Source organism: Stegostoma tigrinum, chromosome 2, assembly GCF_030684315.1.
Source record: "Stegostoma tigrinum isolate sSteTig4 chromosome 2, sSteTig4.hap1, whole genome shotgun sequence".
NCBI lineage: Eukaryota > Metazoa > Chordata > Chondrichthyes > Orectolobiformes > Stegostomatidae > Stegostoma > Stegostoma tigrinum.
The window spans coordinates 160906247-160928067 of NC_081355.1; the positions used below are offsets into that span (position 1 = coordinate 160906247).

Consider the following 21821-nt stretch of genomic DNA (forward strand, 5'->3'; position numbering starts at 1 on the left):
GAAGAGTTAGGTTTTATTGGTCAAGGGATTGAGTTCCGGCGCCGTGATGTCATGCTGCAACTGTACAAAATGCTTCTGCGGCCTCTCTTGGACTACTGCGTACAGTTCTAGTCACCCCATTACAGGAAGGATGTGGAAGCATTGGAAAAGGTGCAGAGAAGATTTACCAGGATGTTGCCTGGTCTGGAGTGAAGGTCTAATGAAGAAAGGCTGAGGGACTTGGGTCTGTTCTCATTGGAGAGAAGAAGGCTAAGAGGGGATTTAATAGAGACATAGAAGATGATCAGAGGATTATATAGGGTGGACAGTGAGAGTCTTTTTCCGAGGATGATGACGTCGGCTTGTATGAGGGGTGATAGATTTGAGACAGATGTCAGAGGCAGGTTCTTTACTCAGAGAGTGGTAAGGGTGTGCAACGCCCTGCCTGCCAATGTAGTTAACTCAGGCACATTAGGGGCATTTAAGCAGTCCTTGGATAAGCATATGGATGATGATGGGACAGTGTAAGGTGATGGGCTTAGATTGGTTCATAGGTTAGTGCAACAGAGGGCCGAAGGGTCTGTTCTGTGCTGTATTGTTCTATGTTGTATGTTCTATGTCTATATAGGAACTCCATTTGCCATTTCTCAGCCCACTTCCCCACTTTCAAGATCCTACTGCAATTTCTGATAACCTTCCTCACTGTCCACGATACCGCCTATTTTAGTGTCATCCACAAACTTACTAATCATTCCCTTTATATTCTCATCCAAATCATTAATATAGATAACAAACAGCAATGGCCCAGCAACAACCCCTGAGGCACATCGCTAGTCATAGGCCTCCAATCTGACAAGCATCCTTCTACTATTACTCTCTGCTTCCGACCAAAATGCCAATTGTGTGTCCAATTTGCCAACTCTCCCTGGATTCCATGTGAACTAACCTTCCAGAGCAACCTACCATGTGGAACCTTATTAAAGATCTTACTGAAATCCATATAGACTACGTCCATGCATTGCCCTCATTAACCTTCCTGTTCTCTTCAGCAAAGAACTCCAACAAATTTGAGAAGCATGATCTCCCATGCACCAAGCCATCCTGTCTATTCCTAATTGAACTCGTTTTTTCCAAATTTTTAATCTTATCCCTCAGATTCTTCTCAAGCAACGTATCGTACATAGGTGTTAAGCGTACTGGTCGATAATCAAAAAGAAAAATTTGGGAATTAAGGGCACAACATTCACTGCTGTCCAGTCTTCCATGACCGCATTCATGGCTAACAATGATGCAAATATATCAGCCAGGGCCCCCGCAATTGCAAAGAACAAAGAAAATTACAGCACAGGAACAGGCTCGTGACCCTCCAAGCCTGCGCTGATCCAGATGCTCTATCTAAACCTTTCATCTATATTCCATGGATTCGTATCCCTCTGCTCCCTGCCCATTCATGTATCTGTCTAGATACATCTTAATTGATGCTATCGTGCCCGCCTCTACCACCTCCGCTGGCAATGCATTCCAGGCACCCACCACCCTCTGTGTAAAGAACTTTCCACGCATATCTCCCATAAACTTTCCTCCTCTCACTTTGAACTCATGGTCCCTAGTAATTGAGACCCCACTCTGGGAAAAAGCTTCTTGCTATCCACCCTGTCTATACCCCTCATGATTTTGTAGACCTCAATCAGGTCACCCCAACCTCCATCTTTATAATGTAAATAATCCTAATCTACTCACCTTCTCTTCATAGCTAGCACCCTCCATACCAGGCAACATCCTGGTGAACCTCCTCTGCACCCTCTCCAAAGCATCCACATCCTTTTGGTAATGTGGGACCAGAACTGTACACAGTATTCCAAATGTGGTCGAACCAAAGTCCTACACAACTGCAACATGACCTGACAACTCTTGTACTCAATACCCTGTCCGATGAATTAAAGCATGCCATATGCCTTCTTGACCTCTCTATCCACCCGCGTTGTCACCTTCAGGGTACAGTAGACCTGAACACCCAGATCTTTCTGTGCATCAATTTTCCCCAGGGCTCTTCAATTTACCGTACAGTTCGCTCTTGAATTGGAAATTCCAAAATGCATCACCTCGCATTTGCCTGGATTGAACTCCATCTGCCATTTCTTCGCCCAACACTCCAATCTATCTATATTCTGCTGCATTCTCCGACAGTCCCCTTCACTGTCTGCTATTCCACCAATCTTAGTGTCATCTGCAAACTTGCTGATCAGACCATCTATACCTTCCTCCAGATCATTTCTGTATTTCTTCTGCAGAGTTCTTGGATATATCTGATAAGGACCAGGAGAATTACCGACCTTCATACAATCTAATACTTGCAACACCTCCCTTATGATATACAATGTTCCTAAGATATCGCCACTAACTTTCCCAAATTCCCAACTCCTCATGTCTTTTTCCACAGTAAACACAGAGAATTATTGGTTGAGGACCTCACCCATCTCTTGCGGTTCACACGTATATATCCACATTGGTCTTTGAGGGGATCTACTCTCTCTCTAGTTATTCTTTTTTCATTAATATACTTAAAGAATCTCTAATCTTCTCAGCCAAAGCTATCTCATGCCCCCATTTCATCATCCTGATTTCCTTCTTCAGTAAACTCCTGTATCCTGTTTATACCTTCAGGGATACCTTTGATCCCCGCTGCCTATTCCTGAACCAAGATGCTTCCTCTTTTCTGGTCAACACTTCAACACCTCTTCTCATCTAGGGTTCCCCACTCCTGCCAACCTTGCCCTTCACCTCACAGGTATACACAGACCTTGAACTCTAGCTACCGCATTTTGAAAGGCCTCCCATTTGCCAGAGGTCCCTTTGCCTGCAAACAAACTGCTCCAATCAACCCCTGCAAGCTCCTGTCTAATTCTGTCAAAATTTGCTTTGCCCCAATTTAGAACCTGAACCTGTGGACCAATTTTGTCCTTCTCCATAACTGTTTTAAAATTAATAGACCAATGGTCATGGTCCCAAAGTGCTCCCCCACTGTCACCTCAGTCACCTGTCCTGTCCTATTTCCCAAGAGTAGGTCGAGTTTTGCCCCTTCCTGAGTATGACCCTTTATTTACTGCTTAAGGAAACTTTACTCTACACATTTAACAAATTCCACCCCATCTAAGCCCTTAACACAACGGCAGTCCCAGTTTATGTTAAGAAAATGAAAATCCCATCCTCTGACAAACATATGGTTGTAAGTCTCCCCAGTTTGCCCACATAATTGTTCCTGTATTTTCCGTTGACTATTTGGGGGCCTATTGTAGAACTTCAATAAAGTAACCATCCCTTTATGATGACAATTTTAGTGTCCTTACATACCCCCTTTTTTTTGCCAAATTATATATGGGCCTACAGTGGAATGTGCCTAAGGAAGGCTCAGAGTAATAATATCACTAATTCCTGTTAATCTGGCTGATGGTTGGGAGTGATGGTGTACCAAAACACAAAAAAAAGGTCCACTCTTTGACATTTCAAAAACAGTGTAATGGAATTTTCAAAATCCAGAGACAAGCGCTTCCAAGCTAGCACTTTGATAGTCCTGCACTGCAGTTCAGCCTGGACTGCAAACCTGATGAACAGACAGAACTGATTTCACAGCCAGCCGGCTGAAGAGTTAAGTGTCAACAACTGACCTAGCAAATTCATCAAATGCAGAGGATGTATGGGTTTTCACGAGAATATTTGCTGATACTGCAGGAACAGAAAGACTTCACACAAAGCCTCACATTCAGATAGCAATTAGGGGACTTAAATGTCAGTAGCAGATTTACTTGAGGTTTGATTCAAAGGATGAAGTGTCAATATCTAAACTAGTGATCATCCAATTGCTCAAACTTAATTAGCTCCTCCTGACCTTCATGGTCAACCTGGTAGTGCCACAGATTAATACAGAATGGAAACGGTCCCATTGGACTAAGCTGGTCCATGCTGCCCACTGAGCTAGTTTCAATTGCCCACATTTGGTCCATATCCCTCTAAACCCTTCTGATCCATATACTTATCCAAATGTTTTTAAAATATTGTTATATTATCTGCCTCAACCACTTTCTCTGGCAGCCCATTCCATATATGCACCACTCTCTGTGCAAAGACATTGCCCCTCAGGTCCTTCTTAAATCTTTCCCCTCTCACCTTAAACCTATGCTGTGTAGTTTTCAACTCACCGAACCTGAGAAAAAGACGATAGGGATTCATTCTATCCATGCCCCTCATGATTTTATACCCCTCAATAAGGTCACCCCTCATTCTCTTACGTTCCAAGGAATAAAGTCCTATTCTGACCAACTTGTCCCTATACCTCAGGCTACTAGTCCTAGCAACATCCTCATAAACCTAATAAAATGTGAGGCTGGATGAACACAGCAGGCCAAGCAGCATCTCAGGAGCACAAAAGCTGACGTTTCGGGCCTAGACCCTTCATCAGAGAGGGGGATGGGGGGAGAGAACTGGAATAAATAGGGAGAGAGGGGGAGGCGGACCGAAGATAGAGAGTAAAGAAGATAGGTGGAGAGGGTGTAGGTGGGGAGGTAGGGAGGGGATAGGTCAGTCCAGAGAAGACGGACAGGTCAAGGAGGTGGGATGAGGTTAGTAGGTAGCTGGGGGTGCGGCTTGGGGTGGGAGGAAGGGATGGGTGAGAGGAAGAACCGGTTAGGGAGGCAGAGACAGGTTGGACTGGTTTTGGGATGCAGTGGGTGGGGGGGAAGAGCTGGGCTGGTTGTGTGGTGCAGTGGGGGGAGGGGATGCACTGGGCTGGTTTAGGGATGCAGTAGGGGAAGGGGAGATTTTGAAACTGGTGAAGTCCACATTGATACCATATGGCTGCAGGGTTCCCAGGCGGAATATGAGTTGCTGTTCCTGCAACCTTCGGGTGGCATCATTGTGGCACTGCAGGAGGCCCGTGATGGACATGTCATCTAGAGAATGGGAGGGGGAGTGGAAATGGTTTGCGACTGGGAGGTGCAGTTGTTTGTTGCGAACTGAGCGGAGGTGTTCTGCAAAGCGATCCCCAAGCCTCCGCTTGGTTTCCCCAATGTAGAGGAAGCCGCACCGGGTACAGTGGATGCAGTATACCACATTGGCAGATGTGCAGGTGAACCTCTGCTTAATGTGGAATGTCATCTTGGGGCCTGGGATGGGGGTGAGGGAGGAGGTGTGGGGACAAGTGTAGCATTTCCTGCGGTTGCAGGGGAAGGTGCCGGGTGTGGTGGGGTTGGAGGGCAGTGTGGAGCGAACAAGGGAGTCACGGAGAGAGTGGTCTCTCCGGAAAGCAGACAGGGGAGGGGATGGAAAAATATCTTGGGTGGTGGGGTCGGATTGTAAATGGCGGAAGTGTCGGAGGATAATGCGTTGTATCCGGAGGTTGGTAGGGTGGTGTGTGAGAACGAGGGGGATCCTCTTGAGGCGGTTGTGGCGGGGGCGGGGTGTGAGGGATGTGTCGCGGGAAATGCGGGAGACGCGGTCAAGGGCGTTCTCAATCACCGTGGGGGGAAAGTTGCGGTCCTTAAAGAACTTGGACATCTGGAATGTGCACTCCCGCACATCCCAGTTGTCCAAGTTCTTTAAGGACCGCAACTTTCCCCCCACGGTGATTGAGAACGCCCTTGACCGCGTCTCCCGCATTTCCCGCGACACATCCCTCACACCCCGCCCCCGCCACAACCGCCCCAAGAGGATCCCCCTCGTTCTCACACACCACCCTACCAACCTCCGGATACAACGCATTATCCTCCGACACTTCCGCCATTTACAATCCGACCCCACCACCCAAGACATTTTTCCATCCCCTCCCCTGTCTGCTTTCCGGAGAGACCACTCTCTCCGTGACTCCCTTGTTCGCTCCACACTGCCCTCCAACCCCACCACACCCGGCACCTTCCCCTGCAACCGCAGGAAATGCTACACTTGTCCCCACACCTCCTCCCTCACCCCCATCCCAGGCCCCAAGATGACATTCCACATTAAGCAGAGGTTCACCTGCACATCTGCCAATGTGGTATACTGCATCCACTGTACCCGGTGCGGCTTCCTCTACATTGGGGAAACCAAGCGGAGGCTTGGGGACCGCTTTGCAGAACACCTCCGCTCAGTTCGCAACAAACAACTGCACCTCCCAGTCGCAAACCATTTCCACTCCCCCTCCCATTCTCTTGATGACATGTCCATCGTGGGCCTCCTGCACTGCCACAATGATGCCACCCGAAGGTTGCAGGAACAGCAACTCATATTCCGCCTGGGAACCCTGCAGCCATATGGTATCAATGTGGACTTCACCAGTTTCAAAATCTCCCCTTCCCCTACTGCATCCCTCAACCAGCCCAGTGCATCCCCTCCCCCCACTGCACCACACAACCAGCCCAGCTCTTCCCCCCCACCCACTGCATCCCAAAACCAGTCCAACCTGTCTCTGCCTCCCTAACCGGTTCTTCCTCTCACCCATCCCTTCCTCCCACCCCAAGCCGCACCCCCAGCTACCTACTAACCTCATCCCACCTCCTTGACCTGTCCGTCTTCCCTGGACTGACCTATCCCCTCCCTACCTCCCCACCTACACCCTCTCCACCTATCTTCTTTACTCTCCATCTTCGGTCCGCCTCCCCCTCTCTCCCTATTTATTCCAGTTCCCTCCCCCCATCCCCCTCTCTGATGAAGGGTCTAGGCCCGAAACGTCAGCTTTTGTGCTCCTGAGATGCTGCTTGGCCTGCTGTGTTCATCCAGCCTCACATTTTATTATCTTGGAATCTCCAGCATCTGCAGTTCCCATTATCTCTCATCCTCATAAACCTTCTTTGTGCACTCTCCAGTTTAACTATGTCTTTCCTATAAGAGGGTTACCAAAACTGTACATAAGACTCCAAGTGCAGCCTCACCAATGATTTATACAACTGTAATAAAGTGTCCCACGTCCCATACTCCGTGCCTGAATTGATGAAGGCCAGCATGCTAAATGCCTTCTTCACCACCCTGACCACCTGTGACGCTGCTTTCAAGGAACAACATACTGGTACTCCCAGGTCCCTCTGTTCCACAACACTCCTCAGGACCTTACCATTTACTGTATAACTCTTACCTTGGATTGACTTTCCAAAGTGCAACATCTCACACTTACCTGCATTGAAGTGCATTTGTCAATCCTCAGTCCCCTTCACCATATGATTAAGATCCCTCTGTAATTTTTAATAACCTTCTTCGCTTTCAATGATAATTTTGCATAATCTGCAAACTTACTAATGATACCTTGCGCATTCATATCCAGATCGTTTATGTAAATTACAAATAACAAAGATCCCAGCATCAATCCCTGTGGCACACCACTAGTTACTGGCCTCCAATCGGAAAAACAACCTTAAACCATCACCCCCTGCCTTCTATCGTCAAACCAACTGTCAATCCAATTAGCTAGCTCTCCCTCGATCCCATGTGACCCAACTTTCATAACTGGCCTGCCTGAAGTCCATGTCGACAACATCCATTGCCCTACCCTCATCTATCCTGTTGGTAACCTCTTTGAAAAACTCAGATTTGTCAGACATGATTTCCCACAGACAAATCTATGATAACAACCCTGATCAGACCCTGACTATCCAAACGTTGGTTGACCCATCCCTCAGTATATTCTCCAAAAACTTGACAATAATGTCAGGCTCACTAGCCTGTAGTTCCCTGGCTTGTCTTTGCTACCTTTCGTAAACAATGGAACAACATTAGCCACCCTCCAGTCTTCTGGAACTTCACCAGTGGCTAAACATGAAGCAAAAATCTCTGCAAAGGCCTCTGGAATTTCTTCCCCAGTCTCCATAATGTTTGAGCATAGACCTGATCAGGCCCTGGGGATTTATCCACATGAGTGTGCTTTAAGGCTGTAAACACCTCCTCTCTGGTAATACATACATGGTTCAAAACATCCTCACTTGTTTCACTTATTTCCCTAGCATCCATGATTCTCTCCTCAGTAAATACTTAGGAGCAATATTCATTAAAAATCTCTCCCCTCTCCTGTGGCTTCACATAGATGGCCGTGCTGAGCTTTAATGGGACCTGTTCTCTTCCTAGCCACCTCTTTACTCTTAATGTAGCTATAGGACCTCTTGGGATTATGGAGGTGAAAAGGTTCTTACATGTATGTGGCTCAAATTCACTTGACATTTCTTGACCATGTCCAGAAAGTGATGAGACAACAGTTCATCCAGTAGAAGGTAGACCGGAACCCCACGATTTGCAGCCTCCAACACCTCAGCAAACAGGTCGATGTCAGTAAAAATGTCCATTACAATCGCAATAACCTGCCGAGGGACAAACACAAAGCCAAAACATAACATCAGTTCAACATTCCACTGCAGCATGTCAACAAAACCACAGTCCTGGATGGTGAAGGATGGCAATTTCATTCCCTAAAGGACATTAGTGAGTCAGATGGGTTTTTTCCTGATAATCAACACTGGATACATAGTCACCATTAGACTCTTAATGCCAGATATTTATTGAATTCAAATTCCACCAGCTGCCGTGGTGGGATTCGAACCCCGGCCCGGAAAGCATTATCTGTGTCCCTGGGTTAACAATCCAGTGACAATACCACTAGGCCATTGCCTCCCCATGCCATGGGCAGAAACTTGAAAGGGTTCAGAAAAGACTTAGGAGGATGTTGCCAGAGTTGGAGGTTTTGAGCTGTAGGGGGGGGAGGCTGAATAGGTTGGATTATATTCCTTGGAGCATTGGAAGATGAAGGGTGACCTTAGAGGTTTATAAAATCATGAGGGGCATGGATAGGGTGAGTAGCCAAGGTATTTTCCCCAGGGTGGGGGTGTCCAGACCACAGGGGATAGGTTTAAGGTGAGGGAGGAATGATTCAAAAGGGACCTAAGCGGCAACTTTTTCCACATTCAGGGTGTGCATGTAAGGAATGAGCTGCCAGAGAAAGTGGAGGAGGTGGGTACAATGAGAACATTTAAAAAGCATCTGAATGGGTATATGAATAGGAGGGGTTTAGAGGGATATGGGCCACATGCTGGCAAATGGGATCAGATTAATTTTGGATATCAGGTTGGCATGGGCGAGTTGGACTGAAGGGTCTGTTTCTGTGCTGTACAGTTGTATGGCTCTGATTAAGAAGATAGGAATAACCACAGCAACATCCTGGCAGTCAGTTGAACAGCGATAGGGTGTGGAAAAATTTAAGGGTAATTAGCAGAGAATTCACATCATAAAAGTCTGGAGAAGTAGTCCATTTCGCCTATCAAGTCTTCTCTGCTACTTAGTGAAATCATAGCTGATCCGACAATCCTCAAAGTCACACTCCTGCTCTTGTCCCATATCGCTTCTCTCCGTTACTGGTCAAAAAAACCAATCGATATCGGCCTTGAATAAAGCACCTTTGTAAATTTAGGTACAAATAGAAGTCAATGGATATAAACTTATCGCCTTTATAGAGATATGTTTATGAACATATCAAAGTTGGAAACTAAATATTCAGGAGGTATGAAAGTTTTCAGAAGGACATATAGGAAAGTGTGGCTCAGTGGCTTTATACGATTTGGAGCAACTACAAAATCAAGAACTGATCTTGGATCAGGTGGTACAGAATCCACATGGGCGAAAGAAAGAAATAACAAGAGGAAGATGACACTGGTGAAAGTAGTCTCTCAAACCCCTAACATGTCTGTTCTGTAAAAGAGATAAACGCACACAATATACCTCAACAACTACCACCTGGTGGCTCTGACTTCTATAATTATGAAGTGATTTGAAGGTTACTCATGGCTCATATCAACTCTAGCCTGCCTCAAACTCTTGCAATTATCCTACTGGCGCAAAAGGTCCATGGCAGGTGCCATCTCCATAGTCCTGTACTCATCCCTGGAACATGGGGCGGCACGGTGGCTCAGTGTTTAGCACTGCTGCCTCACAGCACCAGGGATCCAGGTTCAATTCCAGCCTCGGGCGACTGTCTGTGTGGAGTTTGCACATTCTCCCCGTGTCTGCGTGGGTTTCCTCCCAGTGCTCCAGTTTCCTCCCACAGTCCAAAGATGTGCAGGCTAGGTGGATCAGCCATGCTAAATTGCCCAAAGTGTTCAGGGGTGTGTGGGTTATAGCGAAAAATGTTGTTAAACTTGAGAGGGTGCAGAAAAGGTTGGACAGTTTGAGCTATAGGGAGAGGCTGAATAGATTGGGGCTTTTCCCTACAGCATTGAGGCTGAGGGATGACTTTATGGAGGTTTATAAGGTCATGAAGGGCATGGATAGGATGAATACCAAAGTCGAGATTTCCGACTCTAGGAAAAGGAGAGCTTATTTTTAAAGTAAAGGGGGAAAGTTTAAAAATGACCTGACAGGTAACTTTTTCATGCAGAGGGTCGTACACGTATGGAACGAGCTGCTAGAGGAAGTGGTAGAGGCTGGTACCATTACAACATTTGAAAGGTATCTGGATGGGTACATGAATAGGAAGGGTTTAGAGAGGTTGACCAAATGCTGGCAAATTGGACTAGGTTAGATAATAAAATGAGAGGCTGGATGAACACAGCAGGCCAAGCAGCATCTCAGGAGCACAAAAGCTGACGTTTTGGGCCTAGACCCTGCTCCTGAGATGCTGCTTGGCCTGCTGTGTTCATCCAGCCTCACGTTTTATTCCCTTGGACTAGGTTAGATTGGGATCTCAGTCAGCACAGCCGAGTTGGACTGAAGAGTCTTTTTCCGTGCTGTATGACTGTACAACAAAAGTCAGTATGAAGGCAAACGGTGAGGGTGACACAAGGAATTAATTGAGCGATATAGACTAGCTAACTGAGTGGGCAAATATTTGGCAGATGGAAAATAATTGTGGGAAAATGTGCTGCTTTGGCAGGAAGAATCGAGGAGTTGATTATTATATACATAGAGAAGGAGCGCAGCAAGTTACAATACAGAGGAATTTGGAGTATCTAGTGTATGAATTACAAAAAGCAAATACCAAATTCAGTGGGTAACAAGGAAAGAAAGTGGTATATTGGCCTTTATTTCAATGGGAATGTGACATAAAAGTATGGAGTTATACAAGGCACCAATCACACCACAACTGAATACTGTGAATCGTTTCAGGAACCGTATCGAAGGAAAAATATCCTGGCATTGGAGACAGTCTGCAGACTTTTCACTAGCTTGATCCCTGATGTAGAGGGGTTTCCTTATGAGGAGAGTTTGAGTACTTGGAGTATAACTCTCATACTCTATGACTGAGTACTCATTGAAGAGGAATAGAAGAATTAGGCATGAGACAAAAAAACTGCAGATGCTGGACTACAAGGTAGACAAATGAGAGGCAGGAAGAACACAGCAAGCCAGGCAGCATCTGGAGGAAATGAGAAGTCAACATTTTGCACATTACCCTTATACAGAACTGATGTGGGGTTTTGGGGGGGTGGGGGGGGGTGTGGTGTTCAGGTGTGGGAAGGGTAGTGGAACAGTGAACCAACCAGGTTGTACCTCCTCCTACTACTACTGCTATCACCACCATTCCGATACCCTCCACCAACACCCATCCTCACATCCAGTCCTGAAGAAGGGCAAAACGTTGACTTCTCCTTTCCTCCAAATGCTGCCTGGCTTGCTGTGTTCTTCCAGCCTCCTGGTTGTCTACCCTAGAAGAATGAGGAATGTTACAGAAACATAAAAAATTCTTGTGGACTTGACAAAGTAGATGTAGAAAGGTTATGGGAGAGTCCAGGACCAAAAGGTATAATCTCAGAATAAGTGGTCCCACATTTAAGATAGAGATGAGGAGGAATTTCTTCTCTGAATCTGCAGAATTCTTTATCACAGAGGGCTGTCGAGGTGAGGTAATTAATTATATTCGAGGCGGAGATATAGATTTTTAAATTAGTTGTGGAATCAAGGGTTATGGGGATAAGGCAAGGCAGGGAAGTGGAGTTGAGGATCATCGGATAAGCCATGACTTCTACTCAGCTTTGTGTCATCGGCATCTGTGGGAGAAAAAACGTTAACATTTCGAGGCCAGTGACTCTTCATCAGAACCTGCCCTGCTTCTTACTGTACTCATACCACGCTCCTACTTGAGTCTTAACTAATCTTTTCTCTTTGCATATCGATAGAAGGTTTTACAATGAGTTTGCATGCTCCCCATAAGCTTAGTCGTGTATACTTATTATCTCTCTCTTTATCAACCCCTTTGTCAATGCTTTGCCAACAGTAGAGATCCATTTTCAAATTAACCTTGTTGCAACCAACCAAGGGTTTTGTATGAACGTAGAGCGCGGGAGCCGTGGTTTACGAGGAGGTGGAATCTCTGATCAAGAGGAAGAAGAAGGCTTCTGTTAGGATGAGATGAGAAGGCTCAGTTAGGGCGCTTCAGGGCTACAAGGTAGCCAGGAAAAACCTAAAGAGAGAGCTCAGAAGAGCCAGCAGGAGATATGAGAAGTTGTTGGCGGATAGGATAAGGGTAAATCCTAAGGCTTTCTATAAGTATTTAAGGAATAAAAGAACGACGAAAGTAAGATTAGGGCCAATCAAGAATAGTAGTGGGAAGTTGTGTGTGGAGTCAGAGGAGATAGGGGAAGCACTAAATGAATATTTTTCAACAGTATTCACACAGGAAAAAGACAAAGACAATGTTGTCGAGGAGAATACTGAGATACAGACTACTCGACTTGGTGGGATTGAGGTTCACAAGCAAGAGGTATTAGAAATCGTACAGAGGGTGAAGATAGATAAGTCCCCTGGGCCAGATGGGATTTATCCTAGGATCCTCTGGGAAGCCAGGGAGGAGATTACCGAGCCTTTGGCATTGATCTTTAACTCGTCATTGTCTACAGGAATAGTGCCAGATGACTGGAGGATAGCAAATGTGGTTCCCCTGTTCAAGAAGGGGAGTAGAGACAACCCTGGTAATTATAGACCAGTGAGCCTTACCTCAGTTATTGGTAAAGTGTTGGAAAAGCTTATAAGGGGTAGGATTTATAATCATCTAGAAAAGATTAAATTGATTAGGGGTAGTCAGCACGGTTTTGTGAAGGGTAAGTCGTGCCTCACAAACCTTATTGAGTTCTTTGAGAAGGTGACTAAACAGGTAGATGAGAGTAAACCGGTTGATGTGGTGTATATGGATTTCAGCAAGGTGTTCGATAAGGTTCCCCACAGTAGGCTATTGTACAAAATGCGGAGGAATGGAATTGTGGGAGATATAGCAGTTTGGATCGGAAATTGGCTTGCTGAAAGAAGACAGAGGGTGGTAGTTGATGGGAAACGTTTATCCTGGAGTCCAGTTACTAGTGGTGTACCGCAAGGGTCGGTGTTGGGTCCACTGCTGTTTATCATTTTTATAAATGGCCTGGATGAGGGGGTAGAAGGATGGGTTAGTAAATTTGCTGGCGACACTAAGGTTGGTGGAGTTGTGGATAGTGACGAAGGATGCTGTAGGTTGCAGAGAGACATAGATAAGCTGCAGAGCTGGGCTGAGAGGTGGCAAATGGAGTTTAACGCGGACAAGTGTGAGGTGATGCACTTTGGTAGGAGTAATCAGAAGGCAAAGTACTGGGCTAATGGTAAGATTTTTGGTAGTGTAGATGAGCAGAGAGATCTCAGCGTCCATGTACACAGATCATTGAAAGTTGCCACCCAGGTTGACAGGGCTGTGAAGAAGGCATACAGTGTTTTAGCTTTTATTAATAGAGGGATCCAGTTCCAGAACCAAGAGGTTATGCTGCAGCTGTACAAAACTCTGGTGCGGCCGCACTTGGAGTATTGCGTACAGTTCTGGTCACCACATTATAAGAAGGATGTGGAAGCTTTGGAAAGGGTGCAGGGGAGATTTACTGGGATGTTGCCTGGTATGGAGGGAAGGTCTTACAAGGAAAGGCTGAGGGACTTGAGGCTGTTTTCATTAGAGAGAAGAAGGTTGAGAGGTGACTTAATTGAAACATATGAAATAATCAGAGGATTAGATAGGATAGATAGGGAGAGCCTTTTTCCTAGGATGGTGACGGTGAGCACGAGGGGGCATAGCTTTAAATTGAGGGGTGAAAGATATAGGACAGATGTCAGAGGTAGTTTCTTTACTCAGAGAGTAGTAAGGGAATGGAACGCTTTGCCTGCAATGGTTGTAGATTTGCCAACTTTAGGTACATTTAAGTCGTCATTGGATAAGCATATGGACGTACATGGAATAGTGTAGGTTAGATGGGCTTGAGATCGGTATGACAGGTCGACACAACATCGAGGGCCGAAGGGCCTGTACTGTGCTGTAATGTTCTATGTTCTATAAGAAGGGGAGCCAGTTCATCTGTCCTCACCCAGTGGCTTAACTATTTGGGATATCTAGTCTGGAGCTGTAATGAATTGGGGAATTTCACCTGAGGTCTGGGCATAATGCTGACTAACATAAATGCTGTGATGAAATTGTACAGATGGTTCACGAGAGTAGTCTAGTTCATTTATACAAGGAACTTGAAAAAGGATTTACTAAATTATATGACAGATTTATTTGCAAATTATAGCCAATTAGACTAACGGAAAAATGACAAAATGGATACAAAATTATTTAAGGGACATCTAGTTGTTCAGATCATGAATCTCCTTACCTGGGTAGCTGACCTAATGAGTCTCCTGACTTCCTCCTTGATGCTGAGTGTGTCAGGGGCTGGTGGATGCACAAAGATAGTAACATCAGAGGGTCCCCTGCACATGTGAATATTCGGCCAGCCTAGATCTAGTGCAGGCGCAGCAATGTCAGTGTGAACTGGCCAATAGGTTCCTGATGAGTCTGATTCATCACAGTCACCTACAACAAACTGAAGCTCATCCAAAGGTACCACAGGTTTCTTCAGGTGCTTATTAATGTGCTCAATCTCAGTGCTGCTGAGAAAATCCACCTCTTTCTCTTCTGCCAGGAAGCGGTAGTAAGCATCAATTCCCTCCTCAGCAAGTAGGTCAATGGCAATGCGGTAATACTCCTTGTAGTGAGGTGGGACATGATTGGGATCGTTATCTACATCACCCAAGGTCGAACACTGAGAACGGTGTGCCATGTCTCAATCACTGCTGCTGCAACCTGCATATATAAGTCGGTATTAATCATAAACACAAACACACAGACCTGAATTAGTAACACTTACCAAACTATTGCTGCCTATGTTTATCATTGCTTTAGATGTGGGTTAGGGGGCTGAGAGCATTAACAGAAAATAGAAGATTTTGGAAATCATTACAAAACCCAAAGGAAACCGTAAGTGTATTGTTTTAGGTTAGAAAAATGGCTAACAACTAAAAGATAGAAGTTAATGTGATTAGAATAAGAGTTGGACACATTGATTCTGACCTGGAACAAGATCAACGTCCTTGCAGAGAGATTTGTGAATGTTGCTGGGGATATTTTCAGAGGGATGGAATTCCGACCAGTATTTCAGATGGGAGAGAGGCAGAGATGACATTCAAAGTTAAAACGCAATTAAGTGAGCCCCAAAGGGAGATGAAATGCAGGCTAGGAAAGAAAAAAAGTGAGTTTAGCAAGGTTATTTGGAATACATTTTAATGCAAGAAGATGGAGTAAGGCAGCTGAGCTAATGGCACAAATAGGCATGTGATATGTATGATATCATGGCTGTAACTGAGACTCGGCAGAAAGATGGGGCATAATTGCTAGCTCAACATTCCTGGTTATACGGCATTCAGATGAGATAGAAAGGGAATAGAAGAGGAAAGCGGTGTCACAATATTGATCAAAGAATCAAGTCTCGCAGTGAGGAGGGATGATCCGTCTTGGAAGAATCATCAAAACAGGCTAAGATAACAAGGTGTAGAGGTGGATGAACACAGCAGGCCAAGAAGCATCAGGGGAGCAGGGAAACTGATGTTTCAGGCCTAGACACTTCTTCATCAAAAGAGGCTATATGGGCAGAAGGGAGAAGTTGTTTTAATTCAGTCATGGGATATGGGAGTTGCTGGCTAGGACATTAGTGAATTAGATAGGTTTTTCCGAGAATCAATTCATAGGCCTGAGTTATAGGGAGAGGTTGACCAGAAGAGGACTTTATTCCTTGAAAGGTAAGAGATTGAGGGGTGACCTTACTGAGATGTATAAAATCATGACAGACTTAGATAGGATAAAGTGTATTGTCTTTTACCTAGGGATGGGGAGTTGAAAACTAGAGGCCATATTTTTAAGGTCAGATTTTTATTGAATTTAAATACCACCAACTGTCATGGCAGGACAGCGATAGGTCATCACCTCCCCAAATGCTGTGGGTAGGCTGGGGTAGTCTTCCTTGCAGCAGGCAAGATGGAGTGGAGACTTGATAGTGGTGTGTAAGATTATTAGGAGCAGAAAATAGGTAGGACAGGAAGGCAGTTTTCCCATTTGTAGAGAGATCAATAACCAGAGGGCAGAGATTTAAGGTATGAGGTTGAAGGCAGAGAGTTGAGGAGCAAATTTTTTTTTTCACCTGGAGGATTTTGGGAGTCTGGAACTTACTGCTTGAAAGGGTGGTTGGGTCAGAAATTCTCGTAGCATCGAAGCAGTATTTAGATATTCATTTATTTTGTCAAAGCTTCCAGGGATCTAAAAATGAGTTTGGTGTAAATCAGATCTTTGATGACTGATGGGGACATAATGGGCATAATGGCTTCCTTCTATGCTACAAATATCTAGGACTCCATGAATCACAATTGCTGAAATAGGATTTATGTGGGTAATGCAGTACGTGTTGTGTATGTGAAGTCTACAGTAGCATAATACAGCACGGAAACAGGGCCCTTCGGCCCGAACTGATCCATGCTAACCATGGTGCCTACTCAGCTAGCTCCAATTGCCTGCATTTGCTTCATATCCCTCTAATCCCTTACCATTCATGTACCTATCAAATTTTTTTTTTAAAATGCTGCTGTTGGACCTGCCTCAACCGCTTTCTTTGGCAGCCTATTCCATATAAGCACTATTTTCTACATGAAGACATTGCCCCTCAGGTCCTTCTTAAATCTTTCCGCTCTCACCTTAAAAATATGGCCTCTAGTTTTCAACTCCCCATCCCTAGGTAAAAGACAACACACTTTATCCTATCTAAGTCTGTCATGATTTTATACATCTCAGTAAGGTCACCCCTCAATCTCTTACCTTTCAAGGAATAATGTCCTATTCTGGCCAACCTCTCCCTATAACTCAGGCCTACTAGTACTGGCAACATCCTCGTAAATCTTCTTTGCACACTTCCAGGTTTAACTATGTCTTTCCTATAACAGCTTGACCAAAACTATACATAAGACACCAAGTGTGGCCTCACCAACAACTTGTACAACTGTAACATAACGTCCCAACTCCTATACTCAGTGCCTCGACCGATGAAGGCCAGCATGCTAAATGCCTTCTTCACCACCCTGTCCACGAGTGACACCACTTTCAACGAACTATGTACTTGTACTCCTAAGTTCCTCTGTTCCTCAACACTCCTCAGGACCTTACCATTTACTGTATAAGTCCCACCTTGGTTTGACTTTCCACACCTCACACTTATCTGTATTGAATTGCATTTGCCAATCCTCAGCCCACTTCCCCAACTGATCAAGATCCCTCTGTAATTTTTGATAACCTTCCTCGCTTTCAATGATGCCTCCTAATTTTGTATCATCTGCAAAGTTACTAATCATGCCTTGGACATTCACATCTAGACTATCTATGTAAACTACAAATAACAAAAGTCGTAGCACCAACCCCTGTGGCACACCACTAGTCACAGGCCTCCAGTCCAAGAAACAACCTTCAACCATCACCCTCTGCTTCCTAATCAGCTAGTTGTCTTTGGATCCCATGCGACTTAACCTTCATGACTAGCCTGCCATATGGGGCCTTACTAAAGTCCATATACAACATCCACTATTCTACACTTGGCTACCTCTTTAAAAAACCCTATAAGATGTGTCAGACATGGCTTCCCATGCACAAATTCATGCTGACTATCTGTAATCAGACTTTGACTATCCAAATAGTGGTTGCTCCTGTCCCTCAGTATCTTTTCCAATAAAGTTGCCTACCACTGATGTCAGACTCACTGGCCTGTAGTTCCCTGGCTTATCTTTGCTACCTTTCGTAAAGAATGGAATAACATTAGCTACCCTCCAGTCTTCTGGAACTTCACCAGTGGCTAAAGATGAAGCAAAAATCTCTGCAAAGGCTTCTGCAATTTCTTCCCTAGCCTCCCTTAATGTTCAAAGATGGGCCTGATCAGGCCCAGGGGATTTATCCACCTTCACGCACTTTAAAGGTTGCAAATACCTCCTCTCTGGTAATGTGTATGCAGTCCAAATCGTCCTCCTTTATTTCCTTAGCATCCATGATTCTCTCCTCAGTAAACACTGAGGAGAAATATTCATTAAAAATCTCCCCCATCTTCTGTGGCTCCACACACAGATGACCGTGCTGATTTTTCATGGACCGATTCTCTCCCCAGCCACTCTTTTACTCTGCATATAACTGCAGAACCTCTTGGGATTATCTTTAACTTTAACTTGCCACATCATCTCTCATCATCTTTTTGCTCTTCTGACGTCCCTCTTACATATGCTTCTTCACTTTTTATGGACATCAACAGTTCGCAAGAAAGGCATTTGATAAAGTGTCTTCTTTGGAAAATAGAAGTTAATGATAAAGGAGGTGATGGTAAATTGGGTATTTGATAGGCTAAGGGATAAATTGCACAGCTTTTTGGTGAAAAAAAAGAGTCTTTTTGTTGGCAGAAGTGTGCTGATTTGATTTGTTACAGTCAAGTTTATTAAGTGCAGTAAAAAGTTTTGTTTTGAGACCAGTACAGGCAGATGATAGCAAACAAGGGCATACAGATCATAGGGCACTTAGACAGAGTGAGACATACAAGGTTACAGCTCCACTGGAAGTGTACAAAGCAAGATCAACACTGCATTTGAAATTCGAGAGGTCCATTCAGCAGTCCGATAACAGCAGGGAAGAAGCTGTTCTTGAAACTGTTGATGCATGTTCAAGTTTCTGTATTTTCTGCCTAATGGAAAAGAGTATTAGCAGGGTAAGAGGTGTCTTTGATGTTCTAGCCATCCAGTCACACAGCATGGAAACAGACCCTTTTGGTCGACCAGTCCATGCAGAACATAATTCCAGACTATTCCGCCTGGGAACCCTGCAGCCATATGGTATCAATGTATCAATGTGGACTTCACCAGTTTCAAAATCTCCCCTTCCCCTACTGCATCCCTCAACCAGCCCAGTTCGTCCCCTCCCCCCACTGCACCACACAACCAGCCCAGCTCTTCCCCCCCACCCACTGCATCCCAAAACCAGTCCAACCTGTCTCTGCCTCCCTAACCGGTTCTTCCTCTCACCCATCCCTTCCTCCCACCCCAAGCCGCACCCCCCGCTACCTACTAACCTCATCCCACCTCCTTGACCTGTCCGTCTTCCCTGGACTGACCTATCCCCTCCCTACCTCCCCACCTACACTCTCTCCACCTATCTTCTTTACTCTCCATCTTCGGTCCGCCTCCCCCTCTCTCCCTATTTATTCCAGTTCCCTCCCCCCATCCCCCTCTCTGATGAAGGGTCTAGGCCCGAAACGTCAGCTTTTGTGGTCCTGAGATGCTGCTTGGCCTGCTGTGTTCATCCAGCCTCACATTTTATTATCTTAGACCCTCCTGCCTGCTTTCTGCAGCAACAAGAAGTGGAAATGGATGGGAGGTTATCTTGTGAGATTACCTGGGCTGTGCATACAGCTTTCTATAGTTTCTTACAGGTCTGGGCAGAGCAGTTGCCATACCGGGCCATTAAACACCTAGATAGGAGAGATAATGGGAACTGCAGATGCTGGAGAATCCAAGTGTGGAGCTGGATGATCACAGCAGGCCAAGCAGCATCTCAGGAGCACAAAAGCTGACGTTTCGGGCCTAGACCCTTCATCAGAAAAAGGGGGATGAGGAGAGGATTCTGAAATAAATAGGGAGAGAGGGGTAGGTGGACTGAAGATAGATAGAGGAGAAGATAGGTGCAGAGGAGAGTATGGGTGGGGACGTAGGGAGGGGATAGGTCAGTCCGGGGAGGACAGACAGTCCAAGGGGGCAGGATGAGTTTAGTAGGTATGAAATGGAGGTGCGGCTTGAGGTGGGAGGAGGGGAAAGGTGAGAGGAAGAACAGGTTAGGCAGGCGGGTCGAGCTGGGCTGGTTTTGGGATGCAGTGGGGGGAGGGGAGATTTTGAAGCTGGTGAAATCCACATTGACACCATTGGGCTGCAGGGTTCCCAAGCGGAATATAAGTTGCTGTTCCTGCAACCTACGGGTGGCATCATTATGGCACTGAAGGAGGCCCAGAATGGACATGTTGTCTAAGGAATGGGAGGGGGAGTTGAAATGTTTCGCAACTGGGAGGTGAATGCTTTCTATGGTGCATCTGTAAAAGCTGTGAGCTACCCTAGGATTCAGTACAGTGATCATTGCTTTTCTCTTTAAACACAAATATCCTGCACTTGGCAATAGGGAGCACAAGTTGAGGGTGCTACTCTTTACAATATTGCAGAATTTTCAGAAGAGGACATTAACAAACTTAGAACAAAGAAAATTATACAAGTGAAAGGTGGTAGATATTGGGGAGACGTCAGAGGTAGGTTCTTTACTCAGAGAGTGGTCGGGGCGTGGCATGCACTGCCGGAGAGGGCAGTTGGGAGTTGGCCTCATTAGGGGCATTTAAGTGGCTATTAGATAGGCGTTTGGATGATAGTATAAGGCAGCGGTGGCGGTTAGATAGACCTTAGGTTTAGGGTAAAAGTTTGGAACACCATCATGGGCTGAAGGGCCCGCACTGTGCTGTACTGTTCTATGTTCTAAAATTAGAGCACAGAACAGGCCCTTTGACCCTCCAAGCCTGCGCCAATGCAGATCTTCTATCTAAACCTGTTGCTTACTTTCCAAGGGTCTGTATCCCTCTGCTCCCTGCCCTTTCATGTATCAGTCTAGATATATCTTAAATGACGCTATCATGCCCACCTCTACCGCTTTGCTGGCAATGCGTTCCAGGCACCCACCACCCTCTGCGTACAGAACTTTCCACGCATATCTCCCTTAAAAACTTTTCCCTTCTCACCTTGAAATCGTGACCCCGAGAAATTGAGTCCCCTGCCCTGGGAAAAAGCTTCTTGCTATCCACCCTGTCTATACCCCTCATGATTTTATAGACCTCAATCAGGTCCCCCTCAACCTTTGTCCTTCTAACGTAAATAATCTTAATCTACTCAACCTCTCTTCGTAGCTAGTGCCCTCCATACCAGGCAACATCCTGATGAACCTCCTCTGCGCCCTCTCCAAAGCATCCACATCCTTTTGGTAATGTGGTGACCAGAACTGTACGCAGTACTCCAAATGTGGCCGAACCAAAGTCCTATACAATTGTAACATGACGTGCCAACTCTTGTGCTCAGTGCCCCAGAGGGACTGACTGAAATGGGCAGGTACAGTTTAATGCGGTTAAATCTGAAATGACACAAGTTGAGCAAAACCTGATGTGGAGACATTTTCATATAAATGGTATTATTTTGAGGGAAATATAGTGGGAGCCTAGGAGGCATATTTACAAATCCTTGTAGGTGCTAAGTCAGGTTGGTAAAATGGTTAAGTACCTGTACATAACATGTGGCTTTTTAAATGGGGACATGGAAACATGGAAGATAGGAGTGGGAGGTGGCCATTCAGCCCTTCAAGCCTTCTCCACGATCATGGCTGATTGTCCAACTCAATAGTCCAATCCTGCTTTCTCCCCATAGCTTGTGGTAATGAATTCCACAGGCTCACTCTTTGGGTGAAGAAATGACTCTTCATCTGT

General features: G+C 45.5%; 1 protein-coding gene across 5 annotated transcripts in view; it reads right to left on the minus strand.

The window, feature by feature from the left end:
- LOC125463095 (protein FAM83H-like) overlaps nucleotides 1-21821 on the minus strand; it is a 127729-nt gene that overhangs the window by 61017 nt on the left and 44891 nt on the right. For 2 of the 5 annotated variants that reach the window (XM_059640880.1, XM_059640874.1), the window contains exons 2-4: nucleotides 15317-15478; nucleotides 14580-15049; nucleotides 8127-8291 (exon numbers count right to left, since the gene is read on the minus strand). In XM_059640880.1, the coding sequence (XP_059496863.1) occupies nucleotides 8127-8291; nucleotides 14580-15026 (612 nt within the window). In that variant the 5' untranslated portion in view covers nucleotides 15027-15049; nucleotides 15317-15478. The remainder of the gene's footprint in view (nucleotides 1-8126; nucleotides 8292-14579; nucleotides 15050-15316; nucleotides 15479-21821) is intronic. The other 3 variants (XM_059640876.1, XM_059640875.1, XM_059640878.1) reach the window with 2 other exon arrangements.